This window comes from Rhododendron vialii, chromosome 7a (assembly GCF_030253575.1).
Source record: "Rhododendron vialii isolate Sample 1 chromosome 7a, ASM3025357v1".
NCBI classification, from domain to species: domain Eukaryota; kingdom Viridiplantae; phylum Streptophyta; class Magnoliopsida; order Ericales; family Ericaceae; genus Rhododendron; species Rhododendron vialii.
The window spans coordinates 36,781,163-36,804,576 of record NC_080563.1 but is presented as its reverse complement, the minus strand read 5'-3'; the positions used below and the strand labels follow the sequence as shown (position 1 = coordinate 36,804,576).

General features: G+C 38.4%; 1 protein-coding gene across 1 annotated transcript; it reads right to left on the bottom strand.

Annotated features, from left to right (window-relative positions):
* Positions 1 to 431: 431 nt before the first annotated feature.
* On the bottom strand, positions 432 to 21,339 carry LOC131332978 (rho GTPase-activating protein REN1). The gene is made up of 25 exons (XM_058367281.1): positions 20,977 to 21,339; positions 20,745 to 20,858; positions 19,944 to 20,012; positions 19,631 to 19,699; positions 19,171 to 19,207; positions 18,776 to 18,852; positions 17,267 to 17,337; positions 17,067 to 17,145; positions 16,092 to 16,236; positions 15,365 to 15,484; positions 14,331 to 14,408; positions 13,495 to 13,550; positions 13,324 to 13,393; positions 10,999 to 11,083; positions 9,906 to 10,149; positions 8,554 to 8,760; positions 6,397 to 6,810; positions 5,885 to 5,934; positions 4,308 to 4,368; positions 4,136 to 4,219; positions 3,887 to 4,000; positions 3,666 to 3,811; positions 3,358 to 3,427; positions 2,105 to 2,281; positions 432 to 1,327 (listed from the first exon to the last, which is right to left on the bottom strand). Exons 2-25 carry the CDS (start codon positions 20,775 to 20,777, stop codon positions 869 to 871), a joined length of 3,015 nt encoding a protein of 1,004 aa, XP_058223264.1. The 5' UTR covers positions 20,778 to 20,858; positions 20,977 to 21,339; the 3' UTR covers positions 432 to 868.
* Between the last annotated feature and the right edge of the window lie 2,075 nt (positions 21,340 to 23,414).

Below are 23,414 nucleotides of genomic sequence, written 5' to 3'. Positions count from 1 at the left end.
ATTCTCTCATGTTAGTTCCACCCAAGCCCAAGTGTTAGGTATAGCTCAAAACAAGCCAAGTCTAGTCAAATTTTAGCATGTTTAGATTTTTAGCAAGTTCGAGCTTGATCTCAAGTTCAAGCTCAAGTCCAATGAATGAATATTTAAGGAGCATTTTTAATGAGTATGTACGGATCTAGGTTGCATATACAATTTGTATTATGGAAAGGAGGTTATGGCTCGATTTGGGAAACATGTTAGGCAAACCGTATCTCAATTGTCTCTTGAAACTCTTGTCATGAGCTTCCCAGTTGAATACCAAATATTCTCTCTTATTGTTTTCTGAAATTAAAAAAACACAAAAAATATCGTTCAGGGTAGGGTGACGTTTCTTTCAGTATTGGGTCCTCAATAAATAGATGAAAAATAAGAAAAAGATAAAGAGGCAGTTATGTTGAAAACATCCCAAAATTCATATATATACTTTTCAATCTGACAAAATATTTCCTTCTGACATTTTAAGTTCCTGAAACACAGGACTCCATTCAGTTCCCTACTAGCAACTATATTGCAGCCTTGAACATACAACAACAATAATTACAAGAAAAAAATTGCCCTACTATGTCTCTTCTGAACAAGTGAAACCAAAAGCCAGGACTTCAAAATATGCAGCTTCCATCGAGGAGATGAATAATCTGTACAATCGTGGGCTCTGGGAGAATCTCAACTTCAGCAACCGTAGACGTGGGTATCAATCTCAATGTTGACATTTTCCTAGAATACCTCATTCGAAAATCTTGTGGGTCGTCTTGATAGTGAAAAGTGTTGGTGAGATAAGCTGAGTCGATTATGTAAGAACACTATCACGAAAGAGCAAAAAAGAGCAGGATCATCTGGAATACGTCCTTGGGGGAACATGAGGATGGCCCTCTGACCTTCTCCCTTTGTCCACATTAGGAAAGCTTTCTGATTTTCCTCTCTCCAAGTTCGGAGCGAATTGCACTTCCATTATTCCTTTATCGAGGTGTTGGAGTGATCCACCATCCGTCATCCTAACTCTTTCTGTATTTTCGAAAATCTGGGGAGAACGGTTACTTCTGATTTCTAAGCCCTTTTGTGAATTATAGACTGACTGGTTATCTATTGTCCCATGAAATTTGTCTGGGTTTTGAACAGAATGGCGCCATTCTAATCCACTACCTCTTTCAAAGCTCTTCACAGAAGTACCTGAACTCCTCCCTTTGTCCATATTATGGAGCTCATTGGCAATTTGGCCGCGTCGTTCTTTCAAGAAGTTGAGTCTGTTTGTTAGCTTTGACAATGCTGAAGATGTGGAGTTATTAGCTCCCTGCAATCCACAAGCGACTTGTTAGCAGTCATCTGGCAACAGTCCATTTCAATGGAGGGTTACTGTGAGGGAAGAAAAAAACGACGTGGTTTCTTACCAGATCTAACCATATTTGGTGAGAACCTGTGAGCAACAAAATAGAACTTACTATGCGTTTCTCACCTCTTTTATTCATCCAATAAATTAAGTAGCAGTATCCTCTTACGTTTTCTTTTTGACCAACTCCATCCAAACGGAGGTTATGGGGGCAACGGTGAGGCTCTTTAGCCCATCTAAGCAATTTAACAGACATGCAATGTTAACTGACACCAGGACATGTTTGCATTTTGTTTTTGAGATAAGATTGAGGTTGTATTTCAGTCATGGATTCGTGGATGGGCTCACCAAGCATGCAGGGAATGATAGGGAAACTAATAGTAAAACTATAGCTTCTTCAAATTCATTAATTTCGTACCATTTCCTTCACCTTTTCCCTTTCTCTTTAGATCCCGCCACAATCCATGATCCAAATTCAGCCAAGTCATGCACCATTATATAGAATAAAATCTAATTCTAATCCCTGCCCCCTTTTCTTCTGGGGTCCAAACGACCCTATCTACAACAAAACAGCATTTACAAAAAGAGAGACGAAGAGGGAGAGAGATCAGTTTCATTTTAATCTCGTTTCCGTAGAATCCCCTCTCAACCCTCAAACTTTTGCTGCTGTAAGTATGTCTTTTACAGGACCACTCAACGAATACAGAGAAAACAGACATAGAAAACAGTAATGCAAGTTACCTCATCCCTTGCACCAAACTTCTTCAAACTGGCAGAAGATGAAGTGGCTGTAACCCCAACAGATTTGGAGTTGCGTGCTGGATCCATCATCTGTTTCTGAGGCAACTGTTTATTTGAATAGAATGGAAGATCTTGTTTCATATCTTTGTCGCCGTCTACCTTATCCAATTGATTGTCCTGCCAAAGATATATTTAGTAGAATGCCATAGTCTAATGGACCAAATTGGATATCTCTAACACACATGAATCATCAGTGTTAGGAAAGTGCCTTGAATTTGGTAACCTCCTTGTTTGACTACTTTTAGAGGTTTCTTATAAATAGAGACTTTGGGGGTTTCTAGGGTTAGGTCTTCTGTCATTGGGGCTTGATCTTAGGGTTTTGTGTTGTCTCTTTGGGTTCCACCAAGGGTTTGTGCTCCCTTTTAGGTTCCACCCGAGATTTGTCCCAGAATATCGTTTGTTGCTTCATTGAGAGTTACGGGTATAGCTGGCTCTTTCTAATCTCTCCTCATTCATAGTGAATCCTCTCTCGCTATTCGCCCGTGGAGTACGTTCTTGCTTTGAGCTTGAGCGGAACCACGTAAATCATGTGTCCTTGCTTTGATCACTAGTTGGTTTGTTTATTTTCTATTTCGTGGTTGTCATAACAATCAATAAGACTCTGGTTAGAGCTTTGATTTGCTACAAGATTGATGGGGAGAAAATATTTGCTCTCTTCTTCCCCTTCCTTTTTTCCCCTGGCTACAGAGTACAGATCCAAGATCCAACCACAACCTAGAAGAATCCGTAAACTACATTGTATGATGAAACATAACAGGAACAAAGTATATTTCCAATTTGGGAGCATTAACACTCATATGTAGAACCTATGGGCACTAAGACCTGAATCTATATACAACAAAGATGGTTGAACAGTTCAGCCTTGTAAGGTCATCTAGGCTCATTTAGCAGCCAAATAAATGAAATTAAAGCACGAGTTTGGAGCACGATTACCCAGCTTAAGTAACACAACCTTGACTTGTGCTCAGTTTACCAGTAACTTAGTGGAGAGGATCTAGTACTCAAATATATCTAAAAGCTACATCCAGACTTCAAGATCTTCCAATCCAAACGTGTGACGGAAGAATTTAGTTTGTGCCTTTTTGGAAAATTAGAAACTCAAGTAATTTGTTTGAATACAAAAGCTTAAAAACAAGAAGTCCCAGGTTCACAATACCAGCTAGTAATAAATTTCGATCAACACGAATGTATACCTTACTTCTTGTTGATTTCTCGGTAGTATGAAAGGTATCAGTAGTTTCAATTTCCTTCCCCCTTTCCCTCCTGTATCCAAAGTGTGAGCGAGAAAGCATAAGGAAATGAACTGAATGCAAAAGTACGAAAACACAAACACCCACCATTCATTTGCTTATTCCTAAACACCTGGACTTGCAATTTTGGATTTTGTGAGACAGATAAATTCTAGTCACTCAAGCATCTTAAGCCAGAAAACTTTTGAGTTATACAACTCTAATCGATCAAAGGACAAAGATGCACCAATAAAACCAAAAACAAATCTTACAGTCTTGCTTGACTGCATGAACCATGTGCGAAACCACTGTTCAGTTCACGTTGTTGATTGAGCTGCATTCCAAGGTCATCAGCTGTCTGCTTCAAATTAGTGACATCTGCCTCCACTCGAACAATTTCCTCAAGCTCTGCCTTTGTCTTTTGCACATATACAGTTCATAGTTTAGTGTATGATCAAATCAACTGTACCAAGTGATTGTGAGGTAAACACACCTTTTCATCAATATATGCAGAGAGAAGTATGGAGCCTTGAGGCATTTCAAGTCCGGCTTCCAATACTTCTCTCAACTCTCTCTCTTTGTTCAACTGTCCATGTAGTCTTGCCACCTGGAAGTACGACCAACACCTAGCTGTCAAAGGTAGAAGTGCTATGGGGAGTGTGCAAATGCACATGTTGATGCTGAATTGTCAAACGAATAACTAAAGATGACAAGGATAACTAAAGATTACTAAAGCACATACCTCTTGCTCAAGAGCCAGACGTTGCTCATGCACAGCATTCTTTCGTCTCTCCAGACTTTCTTGAAGAACTGCATTCTCTTTAGCCTGTTACGACCGCAAACAAGGAAGGTTAAATGATCAACAACAAAACTGAATAAAGAGATAAGAGTAAGAAGAACATTCAACCGCCTACCTCTTCAGCAATTCTGTTTTGGAGGTCAATTTTGGTGGCCTCAAGCCTTTCAATCTCGGCCCTGTTAATGGGTCAAAAATCAAAGTTAACCATTTGAGTAATTGCAAAACTGTCAAAAGTCATAATGTATGACTTCAAGAAATTGGAATCTGTCCAGCAAAACCTCAAGACCATTATATTAAACTGTCTATGGCTATCCATGACTGCATTTGCCGGATTTAAAGGAAGCTACTGAAAGCGTATAATCTTTGTAATTTATGCATCCCAAAGGCACCCCTCTCGTTCAAGAGGATTCGCGGCATACCGGGACTTAGAAGAAGAGAAAGGAGACATGAACTTAAGCAGAAAAGCTTTATGACCAGAAAACCAAATGTTCAAAGCAGAATCACTTTTGTGGACTGAAGTAGCCCCAGACGATATTCTCTAAGTGCTGCATAGAGTAGTGTGACTGCAGGGCCATAGAGAATTCGCATACCACTCCAACATCCCAGTATCTTCCAAAAACAATAGCTTCATTCCAGACTGGGAGGGTTAACAGGCCGTTCTTCATTCACCAGAGCACCTTGAGGCATAGAAGCCTCAGGAAAGTGTGTGGGAGAGATGAAGAAGTGAACCGAAAAGGTATAAGACAGTAAAGAATCAGAGCTCACAGTATAGAGGTCGAGTGGACACCCCTTAATCTTAGTGGAGGTATTAAAATGTAAGAGACCATACAAGGTCTCTTTGAAGACGACACATAGAGGTCTATATGCTGATGTATAAAAAGCCCATTTCACTGGCGTGCATGTCTATAACAGGTGGCTGGTTCAGAGACATCAGACTGAGAAGTTCCTTACATTTTTCCATTAGACCCTATAGCTATATAATTTAAGGGGCTATTAGGGTATTGACAAGATAAATTCACAAACTCCACTATGGATTAGAACTATTTCCGCTCAAGAAGATCACCAAAGAGTTCCCTTCCAAGATAACAGGGACAGCTTCAAATTAATCAGATTCATACAAGCCTCCCTTTGACTTGAAGCGGTGGTATATAAGAGGTGGTACAGAAGCGATTAATATTAAATTCACTGGTGTTATATAAAAGCTGCTTATAACCTGCCTAAACAGTTAACTCTCTACCACATACCAATTAAATTCAAACAAGTGAAACAGAAAAAGAGGTGGTAATACCTATTACATCATAGCAATCAAACCTACAAAAACGTAATCCATATACTCCATGTCTCCATCCATTCCCATTTGTTGGTCCCTTCGAGGGATTCCAACTTATTAAGGGAACATAATCATTGCACTTGGCATATCTTTCTCTCTCTTTTTTCTATTTTTACCATTAAGTCTTTTAGAAAAAGCATCATTGTCTTTTCTTATTGCCAGTAATTAAGTTCAAAGTGAAGGGTAAAAGAGTAAACTCATCAACTTTGGCCCATTACTGTTGACCACGGACAATCTTTTTTGGGACAATAAAAAGTGCCAAAAGCGACAACATATGGGGATGGAGGGAGTAATTTTTTTTTGAAAAACACACATAGCTAGATTTGCTTCAAACAATAATAGACATAGGATGCATTTCTTACTCGTCTTCAAAGGGAAAATCAATGGATTCCATGGAAAGTTTCTTCTTTGCCTGAAGATATACATGGAAGGAAAAAAAGGTCATAATACCAACCAAACAGAAAGGTACACTGCTCAGCAAAATGAATCCATAGAGCTTAGTTGATACTGTGGATGGACTAAAGGGCTCTCCTAGCAAAAACAAAAGTTTTGGGATGCCCCGTAGTTAGAGTCACATTGTTATGTCATTGAGATCATCATTAGAGAATACAGCTATGCTAGTGAAGAAAGACAGAATTAGAAAGCCATATCCTGAATCTAGAGCATCGTCGGGAGTTGGCATCAAAAGATGAATAATGTCTCCATATTCGATCATTTCAGGCAATTATAGATTTTCTGGAGAAGTAATAATTCCTCCATGAAAATCAAATGCAGTTTTTTTGTTGTTTTGTTTATGCCAAGATAGATCCCCCTTTTTTATTTATTGAAAAAAGTTAGTAAAATAGTTTTTCATTATTAAGAACTTTATACTCACAGGGGTACGGCCCCAAACAGCAGCTCGCCTTGCACCATGCACTGGTCCATTCGATATAGTGGAATTCTTATCAGTTAACTTTGGTCCCAAACCTGTCTCTGCAGGATCATCTCCTAATACTTCAGCAGACTCATCAGACTTCATTGGTGAACCATAGTTATTTTGATTGGGAATGTTCCCACTACTTTGTAAATTGTCATGTTGGCGTGATTTGGCTTTATCATCATAACCTGACTCATTGGAATCGGAACCAAAGCTACGACTGTCAGAACCCTGCATCTTCAAGAACTTTAGTGTAAGTAATTTTTGGAAGAAGGAATGAAGTGGGAATAGAAACCAAGAAAGACTGCAAAATTCAGAAAATAGAAGCAAGCTGAATTCCATGACAATGCCAGAAAATGATGCAATCAAAATACCAAAAGGGAATCAAAGATTCAAAGAAATGAGCTAAATCCCATTCAAGGGGATAAACCCCAAAGGGTAGAGAGAGAAAACTATGTCTCAATCAATATATTCAATATTCTTAATAATCAAAAGCTACCTAATGAGCACTCTAGACTACTATTTATAGACCCTCTACTACAAAGGACTTAAAATGACATACATACCCTTAAAACTACTGCATTAGCAAAGGTTCCAATGAAACAAAAGGAGGATAAATTGATCTAATTCACTCAAATAGAGCCTCAGCCATTCCATTGGATTGAAATTATAACTTCAAGCTATCAGAGGTAACTATGAGGGGAGTTCTTTCAAAATATAACAAAGGCTTGAGATAAGACTAAATGGTCTATACGTGCATATTATGATTTAGGGTGGCCTTGTTGACAGATAGTTCTAGCTTTTGCCTGAGGAGAAATTTCGCAACGACAAAGAAATCCCAACCACTTTCCACGCTAAGCACACCAACCTTGAGGCCTGAGGGACACTATTGCCCATACATTTCTTTTTTTCCCCTAGCAATAGGCCCTTCCTATCATTGACATAAGCAGAATTATCATGATAACTGTCGAGAACAATAAAATGTTACCCTCGATGATATGTCAAAGAGAAAGCAAGAAAAAAATTAAAGAGAGACAAGCTAAACGGTAGCAAAATAAAATTATTTTTAGAAAATGAAGAAGGGTATAACAACAGCATGACGGATATCTGCTTAACTGGAAAAGGAAACAAAGTTGGTTGCATGGGGCAGGTCGGGTGGCACAGTTGTTCAAAGTTCCATGCATATTCAACAAGTCATCAGAAAAGTACACCAAAAATCTACTGATAAGTAAAAGCACAAACACACTCACACCTGAGTATGTTTGTAGGCTAAATGAACTTGGGTCGGACATCCATAAACAGCTGACGTAGGATGTGCGAATATGTATCCAAAAGTTGGATACTGCCAATCTGGTATGTGGACACTATTCCCACATTGATTAATTATTACCTCCCAAACAAATATCTATACGAGACCGGGCAACCTCTCCAATCATTGCCAATTTGTTTCGAGTTGGACACTTTATCATGGTAGTGGAGCTTGGCTTTTTGAGGCATTTGGAAAAGAATCTCTTGATTTATTGCGCCATTGTTTCTGCCTGAAGTGCACCTTGTTTCCTTGCGATAGTTGTGTTATGGGTCATTTGTTTACCTCTCAACGTGCAAGTCAAGGGTAGCACATGCGAGGAGTGTTAGAACTTGTTCCACATTAATTAATTATTACCTCCAAAACTAGTATATGACTTTGGGCAGCGTTTCCTCTAATTGCCAATTCGTGTTGAGTTGGATGCTTTCACAGACATATCCTAAATCTTTAAATCTAATGCACATTTTCTACCATACTGTCAATGTCCAAAGATAAAAACAGAAAAAAAAAAAAAAACAGGATACAGAGGAACATTTTCATTTCTCTCTTGGTTCCCTGTGAAAGGCTAGAAATATTTTGTTTTCTTTTGGATGTGAGCTTCTTTTTCTTCAAAAATTGTGGAGAAACAAGAGAATCCAAGTGGTGGCACAAGTATTGGACACTCTTGTGCCTTTATGTAACCCCGTCATTTCTGGTGGACCTGGGTACCCTAGGGGTGAATAGAGGAGTCCATGTAACACTATATCAAGTGGCTCAGAATGTATCACGTCTCAATATGTGTATGTGTGGTTTAAATGGTCAAGTTAAGAAGTGCAAGAACTAGCCTTATCATCGTCTCCAATATTGCCTGCCTCACTGTGAGTTTCATTTGATGCATCTTCAAGTTCTTCATCTATATCTGCATGAGAACCATCAGTTCCATCTTCAGAGGTCTCATCATCATAATCACTCAACTCCTCACTCTCACTTCCACTCTCTTCTGAATCGGAGTACAGTTCAGTTGACATGGAACCTTCCTGAAAAGAAAAGTAATACTTCATCAAAGAGAAAAATATCAAAGAGGAAACCGGAAGAAAAATAAAAATCCAGGAAAGAGAGTCGGCCCTAAATACAAGGTGGAGATTTTGTTAGAATTATATTGAACATAGAAACCCAAATAGAAGGAAGAACTAATTAGACTAGAGTTAGTAATTGATAAGCATACAATTGCCTACATTAATCAGACGAGTCTTAACGAAGTTGTATTCCATCACTAGCAAAGGTAGGATGTCGCAGTTTATCCACAATTCCATGTCCTACATTTTGTAGAATATTATCGCAAAGGAGTAGGAAGGACTTAATTCGTATACGACATAAGCCCTCGAACAAGAGGATGGGCAAAGAGAATATGAGCTAAGGATGGCCACAGACAGAGACTTAGCTTTAAGTTTTATTTTAGAGCTAACTGGAGAAGATAGACCTAAATATCCGCCTCTTTTGGATGAGCATCCACAACCCAGTGCTAACTTGAACAAGCTCATAAGCAATGAAGGCCGGCGCCTTACCCCATAACTGCTTATATGTCTGAGTGGTATTCTGAGGATATTAAAACTCCACGGTCCCACAACCAGAACAATTCTTAACCAACTATTCTCTTTTGAACTCCTGTCAAATCCTTGCGAGTAAAACATTCTTGAAAAGTCAAGAAGAGTTTTTTCCTTTGTTCTTTCATTTCAAGAATTCTTTGGTATCTTTTATACACAGTAAGATTGGAACAAGTAACCACACCCTCCTTTCCAGGTGCCATGCCGGTACTTACACTGTCGCATTAGAACAACTTTGGTTATAATGACAAAGATATGACTGCCTCAAGTTTTGGACTAGGAGAGGGTTTTCTCAAGTGCCATTTAGGTGAGTGGAATGAGATCTGCTCCTCTGGTAATAAGGAGCAAGTTCGGGTGCAAAACCAGTGAGGAAATGAGCCCAACAATGTACATCAACTTATCCAACATCAATATCTAATGAAATCTCAAACCAAGGTTCATCTTGTGTAGTGATAATCTGCAGCCAAAACTACTTCATGTAGGTAAAAACAAATGCAAGTTTATACATAAACATCTGTAAAAGTTGGATCTATTAATTAACTTGTGTAGCAAAGAAAGTGAGCAGGTTTAGGGCATACCCCAAATATGTTCTCGTACTCTTCCAGTAAAGTTACTACAATGGCTTGAGCATGGTTAGCTGCAGCAGCAGCTTGCAGAAGTTGAATAGAACCATCACCGCCCACATCGAAGTCATGTTCGAGATCGCAGTCACCAGCCAGAAGGGGACGAAGAAGCAAGGGTGCCATGCAAGCTGCTACAGCTGAACAGCTCATTCGATTCTCCGCCTTGTGAGAAGCAATAGTTTGCATCATCATAAGAATTCTGAAAACAAAGGGGGGGAAATCAATTTAATCTTAAAAAAACACCTTTAAATAGCCAAGAAACGAAAAAGAAGGAACACCGGTGAGTAAAGAAATGCAAGACAGATTAGCCAAAAAAATGATTCTTCATCTCTACAGGGCCATAATACTAATCCATCAACTGAATTAGTGATAATATCCCTACTTTACTATTACTAACCATACATCGGATGAGGGAGGGGGCGAGAGTTGGGGGTGATAATATCCCTCACATGTTTTTCTACATTTTAACTTGGAAGTTCATTATTATTTTTGTTTTGTTCTTTGGAGGAGACATTGCTTCGCACCCTAATGGAAAATAAGATCATGCTATCTTTTTTTTGTGCATTTGGATCATGCCATAGAGCCCCTGATCGATCTCTCAGAATGCTAGGTATCCATAGTTTGAATATTGAAGAGATCCTTGCTTACTTTCTTAAAAAAGACTATTATTACTTCTTTACCCATCTCATTCATTCATCAATGGCAACATCATTCTGGATGCATTTCTACATAGCAGTTCTGCAAATACAAACTCTTTCATTGAAAAATACGTCTTAAAAGGAACATCTAAGATGTTTATGGCGAAATGAACATCTTAAGAAATTAAGCAAAAAGCATCGGAGGGTGATATGGAACTGTGTGGTACATGAAATGAGGAAACCACGCTCTTATAAAATATGTATCGGATATCACACACTGCGATACAACAAGAAGTATGAAACAAAAGAAATACTGACCACCAAAGTAAACACACAAAAAAAAAACAACCACCATATTCTCTATAACAAGGAGAAGAACACAACTGAATAACAGTCATGTTATCAACTACCTCTGTAATAATCGGCGATTAGGCTCTGGGAATGTTTCGCATATAGCCTCACGCATAGCTGCAAGTCTCCTGCCATGCTCAGTTCCTAACCATGGCGTAGTCCAATTATAAACGACAATTTGATGGAAGGTAAACATATCCTATCCAAGATCTAAATAGAGCATTAGAAGACAAGATGTATCAAATCCACCTAAACTATGCCAGAACATTGCTATTACAGTATTACCTAAGAGCAGTCACACTTCTTTCGTGTCAGGCACTGTGTCAGTGTTGACACAACAGTAAACTACATTATACATTACAAGTCAACTTATATTCTAACAACAAGAGAAAACAAATGCAAATTTGTGAATATTCTCCTCCTTTAGACTAGATTTTATATCACATTCTCTTAGTGTCTTAATCAATATTAGAATACATGATATAATAATTGCTTGATGATATTAATGACAAGTAATACATATTCAAGGTATGTGTCTGCGTGTGACGCCCATGTGTCCATATCCTGTATATTTTGAAAATTTCTGAGTTGGAGTGTTAGTATCATGCCACGTGTTCCTGCTTCTTAGGCTTAAACTCTCCTCACTGACTAAAAGAACTACTCCCTTTGTTCCGAATTGCTGGTCCTTTATGGGACTTTCAACTTTTTAAGGAGACATGCAATAAATGCAATCACACTTAAAAAAAAAGATACATTGATTTCCAACAAAGATGACTAACAATTTGGAACATCCCAAAATAGTATAAGGGACAAGCAATTTGGAATGGAGGGAGTATTAAATACTCACACATACCCTATCATAACCCAAATGGTGCACATAGTGAAAGTAGATGGATATCAATACGTGCCAAATGGACAATATGCAGTGAGGCCAGGGAAAAAAAGGTACTATAGTAGAAATGGCCAAAGTCCTGTTGAGAAAATTTCCCCCGACTGCCTACAATATAAATGGCCAATGTCCCTTTCAGAACTATTATCTCAATGAAACTGGGATAAAGTGAAAGGAGGGAGGGAGTTAAAATGCCTGTTATCCTGCTATATGTGTGATACCCCGCATTTTTGTAGTCTAAGTTATTTTGTATTTTTAGTATGTCATAAAGTAAATTACTGGCTGCCATTGATATTATGAGTTTATATACAACTATGATACCTGTGATGCACTTGTGGTAAAGAGTGGTGATTGCTGGGTTGAACATGGATAAGTATGGCTGGGATTTTTTTGGTGGAAAATGCCAGGGTAAGGAATGCTAAGGTGGGAGTTACATAAGCAAGCATCAGGGATAACGCAAAAGAAAAGAGTACTATAAAATAGTAAGGTGCTTGTGGGCCAAGCTCCAACATACCCCACGTATGTGATCCCTACCGGCAAGAGCAGAGAGACACAAACAAATTAAGCAAGGGTACAGAAGAAGAGAACGAAGAGAGTTCAGAGAAACAGCTTTTAGGGAACTTAAGCAGCGCCTTCCTGCCTGATACTTCAATAAAATCAAGAAAAAGATACAGAAGTTCGCATACTGCAGTGAGGTAAGACAAAGTAAGCGGAGTTGGCTCCTTTGAGAACGGAGCTAAACTCAATAACGGTTTGTTGAACTTTTGGGGAATCTCTTCCGAACTACCAAGTCATAATGAGATTAAAAACGATGTACAAGTGGTGCGCAGTTCCACTATTACACTCGTAAGATGGAGAGATACCATGGAGTTTTAAGTTCAAAACTCACAGAAATAGTAGTTCCTCTAGGGCCTCCTCGTTTTGAAATATTATGGCTGAATGGAGTTGACCCCGGTAACAAAAAAGAATCCATCCATACAAACTTAGGATCAGGACACCATGATAGAATACTATTGCATCTATTTCTAAATGGAATACTGCAACTTGTGTGACCAAATGAACGCAATGTACTCTCATCCTTCTAATAGTCCCCGTGATAACTAAATATGAAAATGCTACTATGGAAGACACCAAACTATGGCTGGTGGAACAATAGAGGAACTTTTGAATAAATTTCCTTGATTTGTTTGTTGTAAGTTTATAAATCTATCAAAACAAAAAAAATCCGGAAGCTTGAATCTCATTAATTTACCCTTCCATGAAAAATAAGGGCTTACATTAAACTTAATAAAGTATTTCACCAAAAATCGGATAATGGCGAAAGTTCTATCCTATTGAGCAGAAAACATAGTAGGATATTTGTTTGATCATTGGTGGGGGAAGCCAAAGGTGAAAATGAACTCTATCCTGCAAGGGTCAGTACATTTTACTGAAATGTCTCAACCAGTAAAAAGCAAAACAGATCCAGTTGAAAAAAGCCTGATGGAAAACTTACGACATGCTTCTAGTAGTGCTTTGCAGCAAGATGCAGGTACTGGAGATGATGGTAACTCCCGAAGAACATACTGGAACAATACCATAGAGAAACAGTAAATATAGCAACATGAAATAAAAAAAAACATCGTCACCTGTGAGAAAACTTTTGTATTCTCCTCGGAGTAGATACCTTGACGCAATCAGCAATTACGTGTGCATCCTCTTCTGGAGAAAAGTCCGTTTTTCCTGAATAACAAAACAGGAGAAAGCAATTGAATCATGTTGCATAATTCAAAACTCTCTCATCCCCACATTTTGGCAATCCTTACATTAATCATACAGTGGAACTGTGTCATTGTCCCTAATCAGTACCTTAAGTATACGTCACTTCGCCAAAAACAATAATTGCATAAACATAAACATAAAGTGTGTATGTGTGTGCACGTGCTGTATCAGACAGTTAGGTCCTTGTAATTGTAATGGCGCATACAGAATGCACCCTTGCAGCCTGGCAATTAGCAAATTGGTTAGACGGGCATACATCTTTAGTTTCATTTGTTAACAGTGAAGTACTTCTAAAAATTGGAAAAGGACATGTGAAAACACATTGGGATGGCACATATGAACCAAAAAACCAGTGTTCTAAAAATAAGAATTAATTGCTGGCGGGGCCTATCCGACTAGATCCGACTAATTGCTATGCACCGATTAATTGCCGATTACTAATTGCTATGGGCCAATTAATCGCCGATTACTAGACCTCGAAGCTCGAAGGTGGCCGACCGCCCGACTAGAGCCTAGCGACTTTTAGAACATTGCAAAAAACAAGTCCTCAAGTCAGCTAAAAAATGGCTTCAGTGGAAATTATTGATCATGTCATTCCCCAAAACTCAACTTGAAAACTGACAACACAGGCAGCAGTGGGTCCAAAACCGAACTATAAAAAGGACACTCCAAAGTTAGCTGTAATTAGAGATGAAAATTTGACATCAAAACATGAAGACCAGTGGATCAAAATATACAAACCCTGCTCATATTCTCGAATTCGATGTTCAACGTCATCAACATCTGCAGCTTGCCGCAATATCCCTTCTACTTTGACTCCTGGAACATCACTGTCAAATGATCAGAGACAAACAAGGAAACACGTATAAAGGAAGATATTCAATGTCACGATATGTACGGGGAGGAGAATCTACAGGGTTGGTTGGTCCTAGTTAAAATAAATATTGCATGTCATAAAGGTCTTTCTAGCTCAATTTACTAGGCTATTGATGAATAGAATGCAAGATTCAATAGAAAATATCATCTAAATACCAATGACCCATAGTTGGCACTATAAATAACTAGTACAGAAAATGAAGAGGAGCAAAAAAAAGTCAAGAAGTTTAATTTATCATGTAGGACATGTGGGTAAAACAAAAGGATAGTGACATTTTGTCTTTTCCTTTTGAGGGAGCTAAAATTCATCCTTTCCCACATGCCAGTGAACACTTACCGTACACATCCGTATTCCCGTAGGTGGTCCATATCCAAAGTTGTTTGACCCCATTATTGCATCTCTACAAACAGATTATCATGCACTACGAATGTTCCAGCATAAATCATATAAAATGTTGTTTGAATTGGTAATAAAATAGTACTGTCAGGTTGCAAAGAATTTAAAAGTTCTGTCCTCATAATATCCTGCTTTCTACTATATAGATTTCGTAGATGTACTTTGCAATGGTGCTTACACATAGTTTGAGAATGCCTATGAGTTACCAGTACCACATTTAAATGAATAAATCCATTTGCAGTGGAAACAGAGAAACTTCTCGTGTCCAGTGCCTCTTACAATTGGTAAAATAAAGAACAATGATTGAAACTAATGAGGGTTAGCTATCGGAATAAAATAGTCCACTTTCAGGACCAAAAGAAACTTCATCTCTTCTAAATCAATTGCCCTTTTCTTCTAAAAGAAACTACAGATAGGATTTGTGTCATGGCGTACTAAGAGCCTGATAGATCACAGAAGTCATGCACAAAACTTTAAATACCAGTAAAATGAGATATCTCACCATGCTCTTCTACAAACCTAAGGGCTTTCTCCAAGAAAGATGGGTTTCCATCTATATCTTCTAGGGCAAGTAAAACTGGTCGACCGATGACCAAGGATTTAACTGGCTGCTTCTCCTTTACTAAAGAGAATAAAATTCAAACAAAGAAAGAGGAAGACATTAGCTTCTTAAGAAAGTTGAGAGTTATGCACCACATCAATGACCACTAAACATACAAGGAAAAGAAGAATACTGATGTGGAACTTCAAGTTGATGAAATAAAGACATGACATAAGCGGAGAAGGTTACGGGAAAGTCAGAATTGGTAAAGCAAAAAAACAGAGAACAAAAAATGCATGAGAGATAAGATTGCAGGAAACATAGTATGTTATTTTGTCTGGACATCACCAGTTATCAAGCTGGTGCTCAAAATTAGAAGTTTTAGTTTGGAGAAAAAAAAGTGGGGGCAAGAAGTGGGTACGTGATGTGCAACATAAGTGAAGATACAAAAAGGCAAGCTTCTCCCCCAACCCCTACCTGGAAAAGGTCAGCTTTGGCTATTTGCCATATAACGGTATAACTATCGGTCCCTGGTAACTTACGTAAAATCCAAGAATAAATCATGTAATGCTTGTTGAGAAATTTCCTTCTACGAAACTGTGCTAGCTGTTCATACCAGTAAGGCTACTGCAGAAACCTACAAAGGAAGCTAATTCAAGCAACATAACCTTAACACAAAGGAACATACACTGATCTACAGAACCATCAAATGCATCAGACTGATCATTCCTGAATAAGCCATTTTGCCCCATTATAAGAGTAGCACTTGGTGCTTGCGCCAAAGCTTCTTCAAGTGCGACCTTCCACTCATGTAAATCCTCTGAAGTTTCAGCCTGCAGCACCAAAGGTAATTACTAGAACACAACAACAGCAGGGAAAACAACATTCTCTATCTGCTGGTCTTGCAGAGGAATAACTTGAAACAATTATTATGTGATGATATGCAAAACATCAGTTGTGGAGTTCTAGCCCCGGTGGGGTTGAGTTGTTTGACCCTGCTAATAGTGTTAGCCCTTAGCCCTTTTAAGGGAGAAGTAGATAAGGTCATCCACCTCCGTGAAGTTTGAATTATTCCCATTGGAATGTGTGGAGGGTTTTATCCTTGCAAACCCCTACGGGGTATTCCATCTTTGGGTGAATTCTTGTTCACACTTCCTTATCTAGCACGTGGCTGGAAATGTATGCGAGCATTAACTAAATTTAGAGAGAGAACACTCTGAAAAAGGGAGAAAATTCAAAAACGATACTGTTGGAGCCTATGTTACATTGGATTTGGGTATGGATGTCATGTGCAGGTATGTGATGAGTGTCATACTCATCTAATTGCCATTTCGAGGACACAAGAGCATGACGAAAGACTGACATGCCTTAGTAGCTTGTCTATTTTCTGGTGTAAATGGTGTTTAGGAGGTGCTAGAGAATTCCATGCATATAATTGTAGTGTTACCCATGGGTCACGAGATGAATGTCGATCTCAACATTGGAGACATATCTCATGCCCTTAACCGAGTGTCCAGTGCCCGACACGGGTACTTAAACGCTAAGAAGAGTTCATGTTGGTAACATAGGACTTGGACTTCAAGCAAGAAGTGGAAACAAGGAAAAATGAATGCCGGGACATTTTAACTAAGAGCAACAAACAACAATGATCTACAAAAGGCACCTTGAGAGTGAAAGCTCGCCCATCGCGACCATCAGGAAAGAGCACAGTCAGGAGCTTCTTATCTGCTTTTACATCTACTCTAGAAATTTATCAAAAAGAATCATCGGAGGGTGAGTAAACAATACAAATAACTATCACAGCAACTGCTTGCAGAAAGGCTGACTGAGAGACCAATTCAAAATCAAAAGAAGCAAGCCAACCTGCCTGAATTGTTTAGGTCAATACCACCAAGCGTCAAATTCACCTCATTCCCCTTTTGAGTAACAGCATTCTGAATGGAAAACCAAGAAAGATGAAACATATGTCAGGATAAGAAAGAAAAAAAAACACCTAAAAGGAATGAACCCCACATGCACCAAGAAAGAGGGAGAGAGAGGTTTGCTAATAAGAAAAACTAAAACCGCCCAAAGAACAACCAAGGTACTAGGTATCGTACTGTAATTTGGAATTCCAATTAGCATCAAGTCACGATGTCCAGCATCATTTTCTGCCCATTTTCCTAGCGCTCTATAATATCATCTTAATCTTTTATAACTTAATGCTACTTCAGACACTGCACCTTCACCAAAACATAGGCGAAACCTACATTTCCACAATTCAGTAAGTATGCACCACTTAAAGACCTGAGTTATGTCCTTATTAATGCAACACAAAACTGCAAAAGTATCTTTTAAACCCCACCAGAGTCAGGGCAGTAAATCCAATATCAAGCCAAAAGTTCATAGTTACTGATTCTCGTAAGTTGACTACTCGCTATCCACAAAAAAGAGCCTAAAATATAAAGCACAAGGGCGCATATTTCTATGCTCATTAACACCCTATGAGCATATTCAATTTTTAGTAGAACTTTGCCATATAAAGGTCTGTACTGATCCAAAAAGTAACAAACCAGCAAACCCTACACAGAAGGTCAAGACTGTGGTCAATCTACATTCTATACCTGTCAAATTAAACAGCTGACAGTAATGTCTTCTAAAAGGACACTGCAAAACTCATATGTAAACTTCAAAGAAGGGGAAATAAGAAAGATGAAGAATTGAAAAACCAAGGGCTTGCAAGTTGCAACAACTTCTCAGTTTGTGGAAAATGGTTATTCTGATCCTCCTTTGCTTGTTCAAAAACTTCCAATTAAAACATACAAGTCACTTCCAAAATATATTTACGGCCATCTACCACTCCAATACTTGTCCGAGAGAAAAAAAAAATTCTCTAGAAATCACAAAGTGTTTCCAACTTCCTTTTGTAGAATTTTCCTAAGCAATGTATACAGAACGCCCAACACAAGGATTTATTAGAGTCTCGGCATAATAATTGAACAGAAGAACTGTTTGATACGTTCCTCTCTCATCAAAGTTCTCTATTGCCATAGTAAGTATGGACAAACAGCAAATGGTCAGGTGATGCACCATGAACCTTGCTTGAGGTCGTCATAGGCAGAGTTATGTCTGCCCGTGGCCATCGCAGTAAAATTGAATCACCTCCAAGGATCCCACAAAATTGGTAAGAAAGAGGAACAAATTGGACAACATCAACCTCAAAACTATTTCGTATGATGAAAGAAAAGGAGGGCACAAATTTTCAAGCAATAACTCTTCTTCTTTTCCTTCTTGATTGGCCTCAAGCAATAATATCAAGGAAAGATTCACATGTCAAGATGACACATTTCTGTGAGAATTAAAAAAAAAAAAAACTAAGCAAATGCTGCTTACCGGGTCACTTCTAAAGAAGACCAATGAGGTGCGAGTCAAGATAAACCACCTTTTCTTCCAGGATGTCCATCCGATTCCTGCACAAGTAGGATTGTGGAATAGCAAATTAAGATCAAAAGTCAAAGTCTTGACAAAAAAGTATCTGCTGATGTACTTTAAAATTGATTTCACGCTAATGTCGTAATGTATTATGCCATAGCGTCCCCTGAAATAAGAAAAATCAATACATGTCTGACAAAAAGACAAAGGTCAGTCCCCCATGGCCCCTAATCCTTGTAAATTGTTGGTTAGAAAATACATAACCAGCCAAAGAGAAAAATGGAATGTGCCCGTGTTCCAATTTCTTGCATTCTTACTATGGCAAGTTCGTAGCCCACCGGGGAAGTAAAGCATACCTTTGGATGATAGAAACAGTGGTCCACTCTTGAAAACCTGCGGGACATCGTAAATCTTTTAAAACGTGATGTACTTACCAAGTGCATACATGTTTATCTAAATACAAAACCAGAATGTACTATCTAATCACAATCAAGCAACAAATATCTACCATCTCCTTGAATTTTATGCGTTTGTCAATTCTAGTAAATCTCGTGCTATTTATAAAGCTTCCACTTAAAACTTCGTCCTTAAAAACAATGAAAGATGACAATAGCAATTTGAAATCCAACCAAAAAAAAACCTTAGTCAATCTCCCATATATTGCCGTCCTCAATAACCGATAAGATAACCAAACAACATTTGCATTTGTCATAGATCAGAGATCTCCATTGCTCTAATGTGCCAGAAACCACTTCAAAACTTAGTATCGAACTATTCTATTTAAATCATACACAAGAGGGAAAATTGGCAATTTACCTTATTGTTACTACGAGAAAGTAGGTGATCTGGTGGCCCAGAAGGAGGATGGTGATTTCCGCCCTCTCCCTAAGACACAAAGAACAAACTATAGTAAGCATATTATTACACATCCACACTACCAACTTATTTACAAATGATCGTGCTCAGAGGCGAAGCCACATTGATTCCATGGGGGTAAACTTGATTCCACTCGCCACATATTATTACACATCCACACTACCAACTTATATGTTTCTGTACACTTCTCACAAATTTCTTCATATTTTTAAACATATGTCAAATTCTACACTGGCGAAAACTGGCAATTTACCTTATTGCCACCACGAGAAAGTAGGTGATCTGGTGGCCCAGACGGAGGATGGTGATTACCGCCCTCTCCCTCAAACACAAAGAAAAAACTATAGTAAGCATATCATGACACATCCACACAATCAACTTACTTTTGCAAACAGCTGTTCTCAGAGGCGGAGCCATGTTGATACCACAGGGATCAACTGACTCCACTCACCATGAATATTTTCCCTAGTAATATCAAGTATCAACCACTACTATGTGGTTTTCTATAGTACTGTTTTGACCTTATAAGTCCTAAATCACGCCAACCCAAAAGGCTTTTATGGTTCCAGGTTTTTCGCCGCACTCTCCAAAAATTCAGCCTCCACTAGTCGTGCCAACATCGGCGGTGCTTATGATGACAATAAATTAGAATTCGAATGGAACATTTCACGTGCTTCTTTTCTATGTAGTTTCACATATTTCTGTACACTACTCACAAATTTCTTCATTATTTTTAGATTCCAATTCATAGAAAATCCTCCAGCACGAGTACTAAAGAGTCGGTATTATTTGAACGAAAATGCTAATCACCACCCAATTATAATGTGGAAAACGTGTATCAATATTCATATTCAAAAAACTATTATTGATCATATCCGTGAATATGTATCGATATATGTGAGATAGTATATCGCTATTCTAACTCATTTCGCATTATATGCATATATAAAAACCAATGCCCAGTGGACGGTGGTCAGCAAGACCCTTATTCCAAAGGAATGTACAATGCAGCAATGCGCTACAGAATTTGAACAAAATAGCAATCTTTTGGCACCTGAGAAGAGTCTGTGATGTTCCGATTGGTCATCGTCCGATTCAAAATGGCATTCCCTGAATAATAATAGTATTATTATCAATCGAGACCACAAATTAACCTTCCGCCATTAACCTGCAATATTCACATTCAACCCAAGCAATCGAACCACACGCAGATGAAACCGTTGTAGGGTTCGTGACAACGTTAATATATCAAAATGTGGATCAGAAAACGTCGATTCGATGCGTACCTCGGTATAGAAATTGTACAAAAACAACCGATAGGAATGCCGGATTGGAGAAGAAGAAAGGAAAAGGTAGAGAGAGAGAGAGAAGGGGGGTGGGGTTTGTGCGTGTGTTTTTTTCTCTCTCTTCTGTTGTGTCGTTCACGATGCCAGACTTGGGCCAGCGGAAACCCGCGGGAGAAGCGAACGAATTTTGAGCGGGGCCTCCGGTGGAGGATCGCACGTCGTTTTTACACGTCCGTCGATCTCCGCAAATATTGGAGGGAATTTTGTCGGAACGACAAATTTGGAGTCTGAGCAAAGCGACCCAAGTTTACAACACAACGTGTGCGACACAATTGTATCCAGAATCGTTCGATTGTGAGTAATCTCACAAACGCATTGGGTTCAGAAGACCTCAAACACAGTTATGTTTAGAATTGTGTCCGGGAGTTGTGTTACTAAACTTTTTGGTGGAGTAAAGCATAATTAGCTAGAGCTTATAACTTAAGCTGGGACATTAAGATGGTTGAATAAGGCCCCGTTTTGCTAAGGAAAATAAATATTCCTTCTGTTTCATAATGTTTGTCTCGTTTGCATAACATAGGCGTAAAAATAATACATTTTTTGCAATAAAGTTTCAAAAAAAAAATCAACAATTTACTAGATGTCGATTAGTTCTTTTAATTTATGGAAAAAGTTTGCAATTTTTTTTAAAGAAAATACATTATTTTTCAGTCATCATTTTGCGGACCGGACAATCATTATAGGACGGATTTTGAGCGGGGCCTCGTGTGGAGGATCAAGCATGGTTTTTACACGTCCGTCGATCTCTACAAATATTGGAGGGAATTTTGTCGGAATGTCAAATTTGGAGGAAGAGCAATGCAACCCAACTTTAACAACACAACGGGAGACACAACTATTCCAAAACCGTTTGATTTTGGGTTCAGAAGGCATCAAACATAGTTTTGTCCGGAGTTGTGTCCCGAAATTGTGTTACTAAACTTTTTGTCAGAGTATACCATAATTAGCGAGAGTTTGTAACCTAAGCTAAGTTGTCTTCCATGTTGTCCGTGATATCTGACATACATCCACAATTTTGTAAAACAGCTATGATTTAAAATAAACAAACAGTCTAAAAAAAACAAACAAACAATGTGTTAAATCAACTTGAATCAGAATAAAAATGATAAAAATAGAATTACATAAGCAATTTTCGTGAGATTTCGTATAAAAAAATAATATTTCGTGTTACTTTCCATTTATAATCATTTGAATCATTTGAAATACATGCAAAATTAAAAACTCAAGTTGGCTTCTTCTGTACTTAGAAAAAAAAACCTTTTAAATCTTTCTATTGGAATATTATTATTTCAATTTTCTCCCGCGAATCAATTTATAATGAAATTTTAACTTGGAATTTGTAATACCCCGTATACTAAATTTATTGATTTATGCATGTAAGTATTAGGTGGCTGTAAGTGAAGGTGTGTGGCGTGGAGTGTGCACAGGTGGTCAACTTGTGTGCATATATATCTAATAAGAGAGTTTTAATAAAGATAGGTGAACAAGTGTTGGACATGTGTCCACTTTGAGTTCATTACGTTTTGTATAAAGGAAGGAAAGGCAATTGGAAAGCTTAGGAAGGAGGCAGTTTGGTGGTCTATGTTGGGCGCACGGTTTCAATATGTTAGTAAAGGGAACTAAAAGAAAAGAAACTGAAACTATAGCAGAGGCTTCCGGAGATGAACTTAGGTGCGATATTCAAGGCGATTTGAGGGTGAGTATGAGATACATATTTCTCGTACAATATTAATGTTGGGTTCTTGTTGGTTGTGTTATGTGCGGTGACCGTATGTCGTGGAACTGTTTGGTATGTGGCGGGGTGACTAGGCTAATAAGCTATGCCAAAAGACATGTTGGCCAATGGGCTGTGGTGAGGCTAGTGAGGTGGTATGTCATCCGTCATATACCGAGGAGGACCGGATATGTGGTTCCATTTATGTGGAACGTGTTATATTCGTGGTTGGTGTTATACGTGGTGATTGACGTTGTGCAGTTTATTTGATGTTGATATTGTACACGTTGTTATGTCTCACACACTCCTGGGGTCCTTTTGGACTCCAGCTTGCAGGTTGGTTAGGGGGTCAGGTGCTGGTGGTGCGGGCTCGTCCGAGTTGCTGCGAGAGTGGGTGTTGTTTATTTATTTTAGAGATAGTTATAAATTGTAAAAAAAAAAAATTTGGGAATAAAAGTCAGATTGTGGTCTTTTAAATATCGTGGTACTTGTGAATCCGGGTTGTTACAATTGGTATCAGAGCATAGGAAATAGATCTTATATGGGATAAAGTGGATGGTTAGAGGACAATGTAGAAGCATAGAATTCGATTACTTAATTTTCATAAACAAAATTTGGAGATCATTTTATAGTCCTTTGGACAGTTCAAAGATCAAACTTAGGA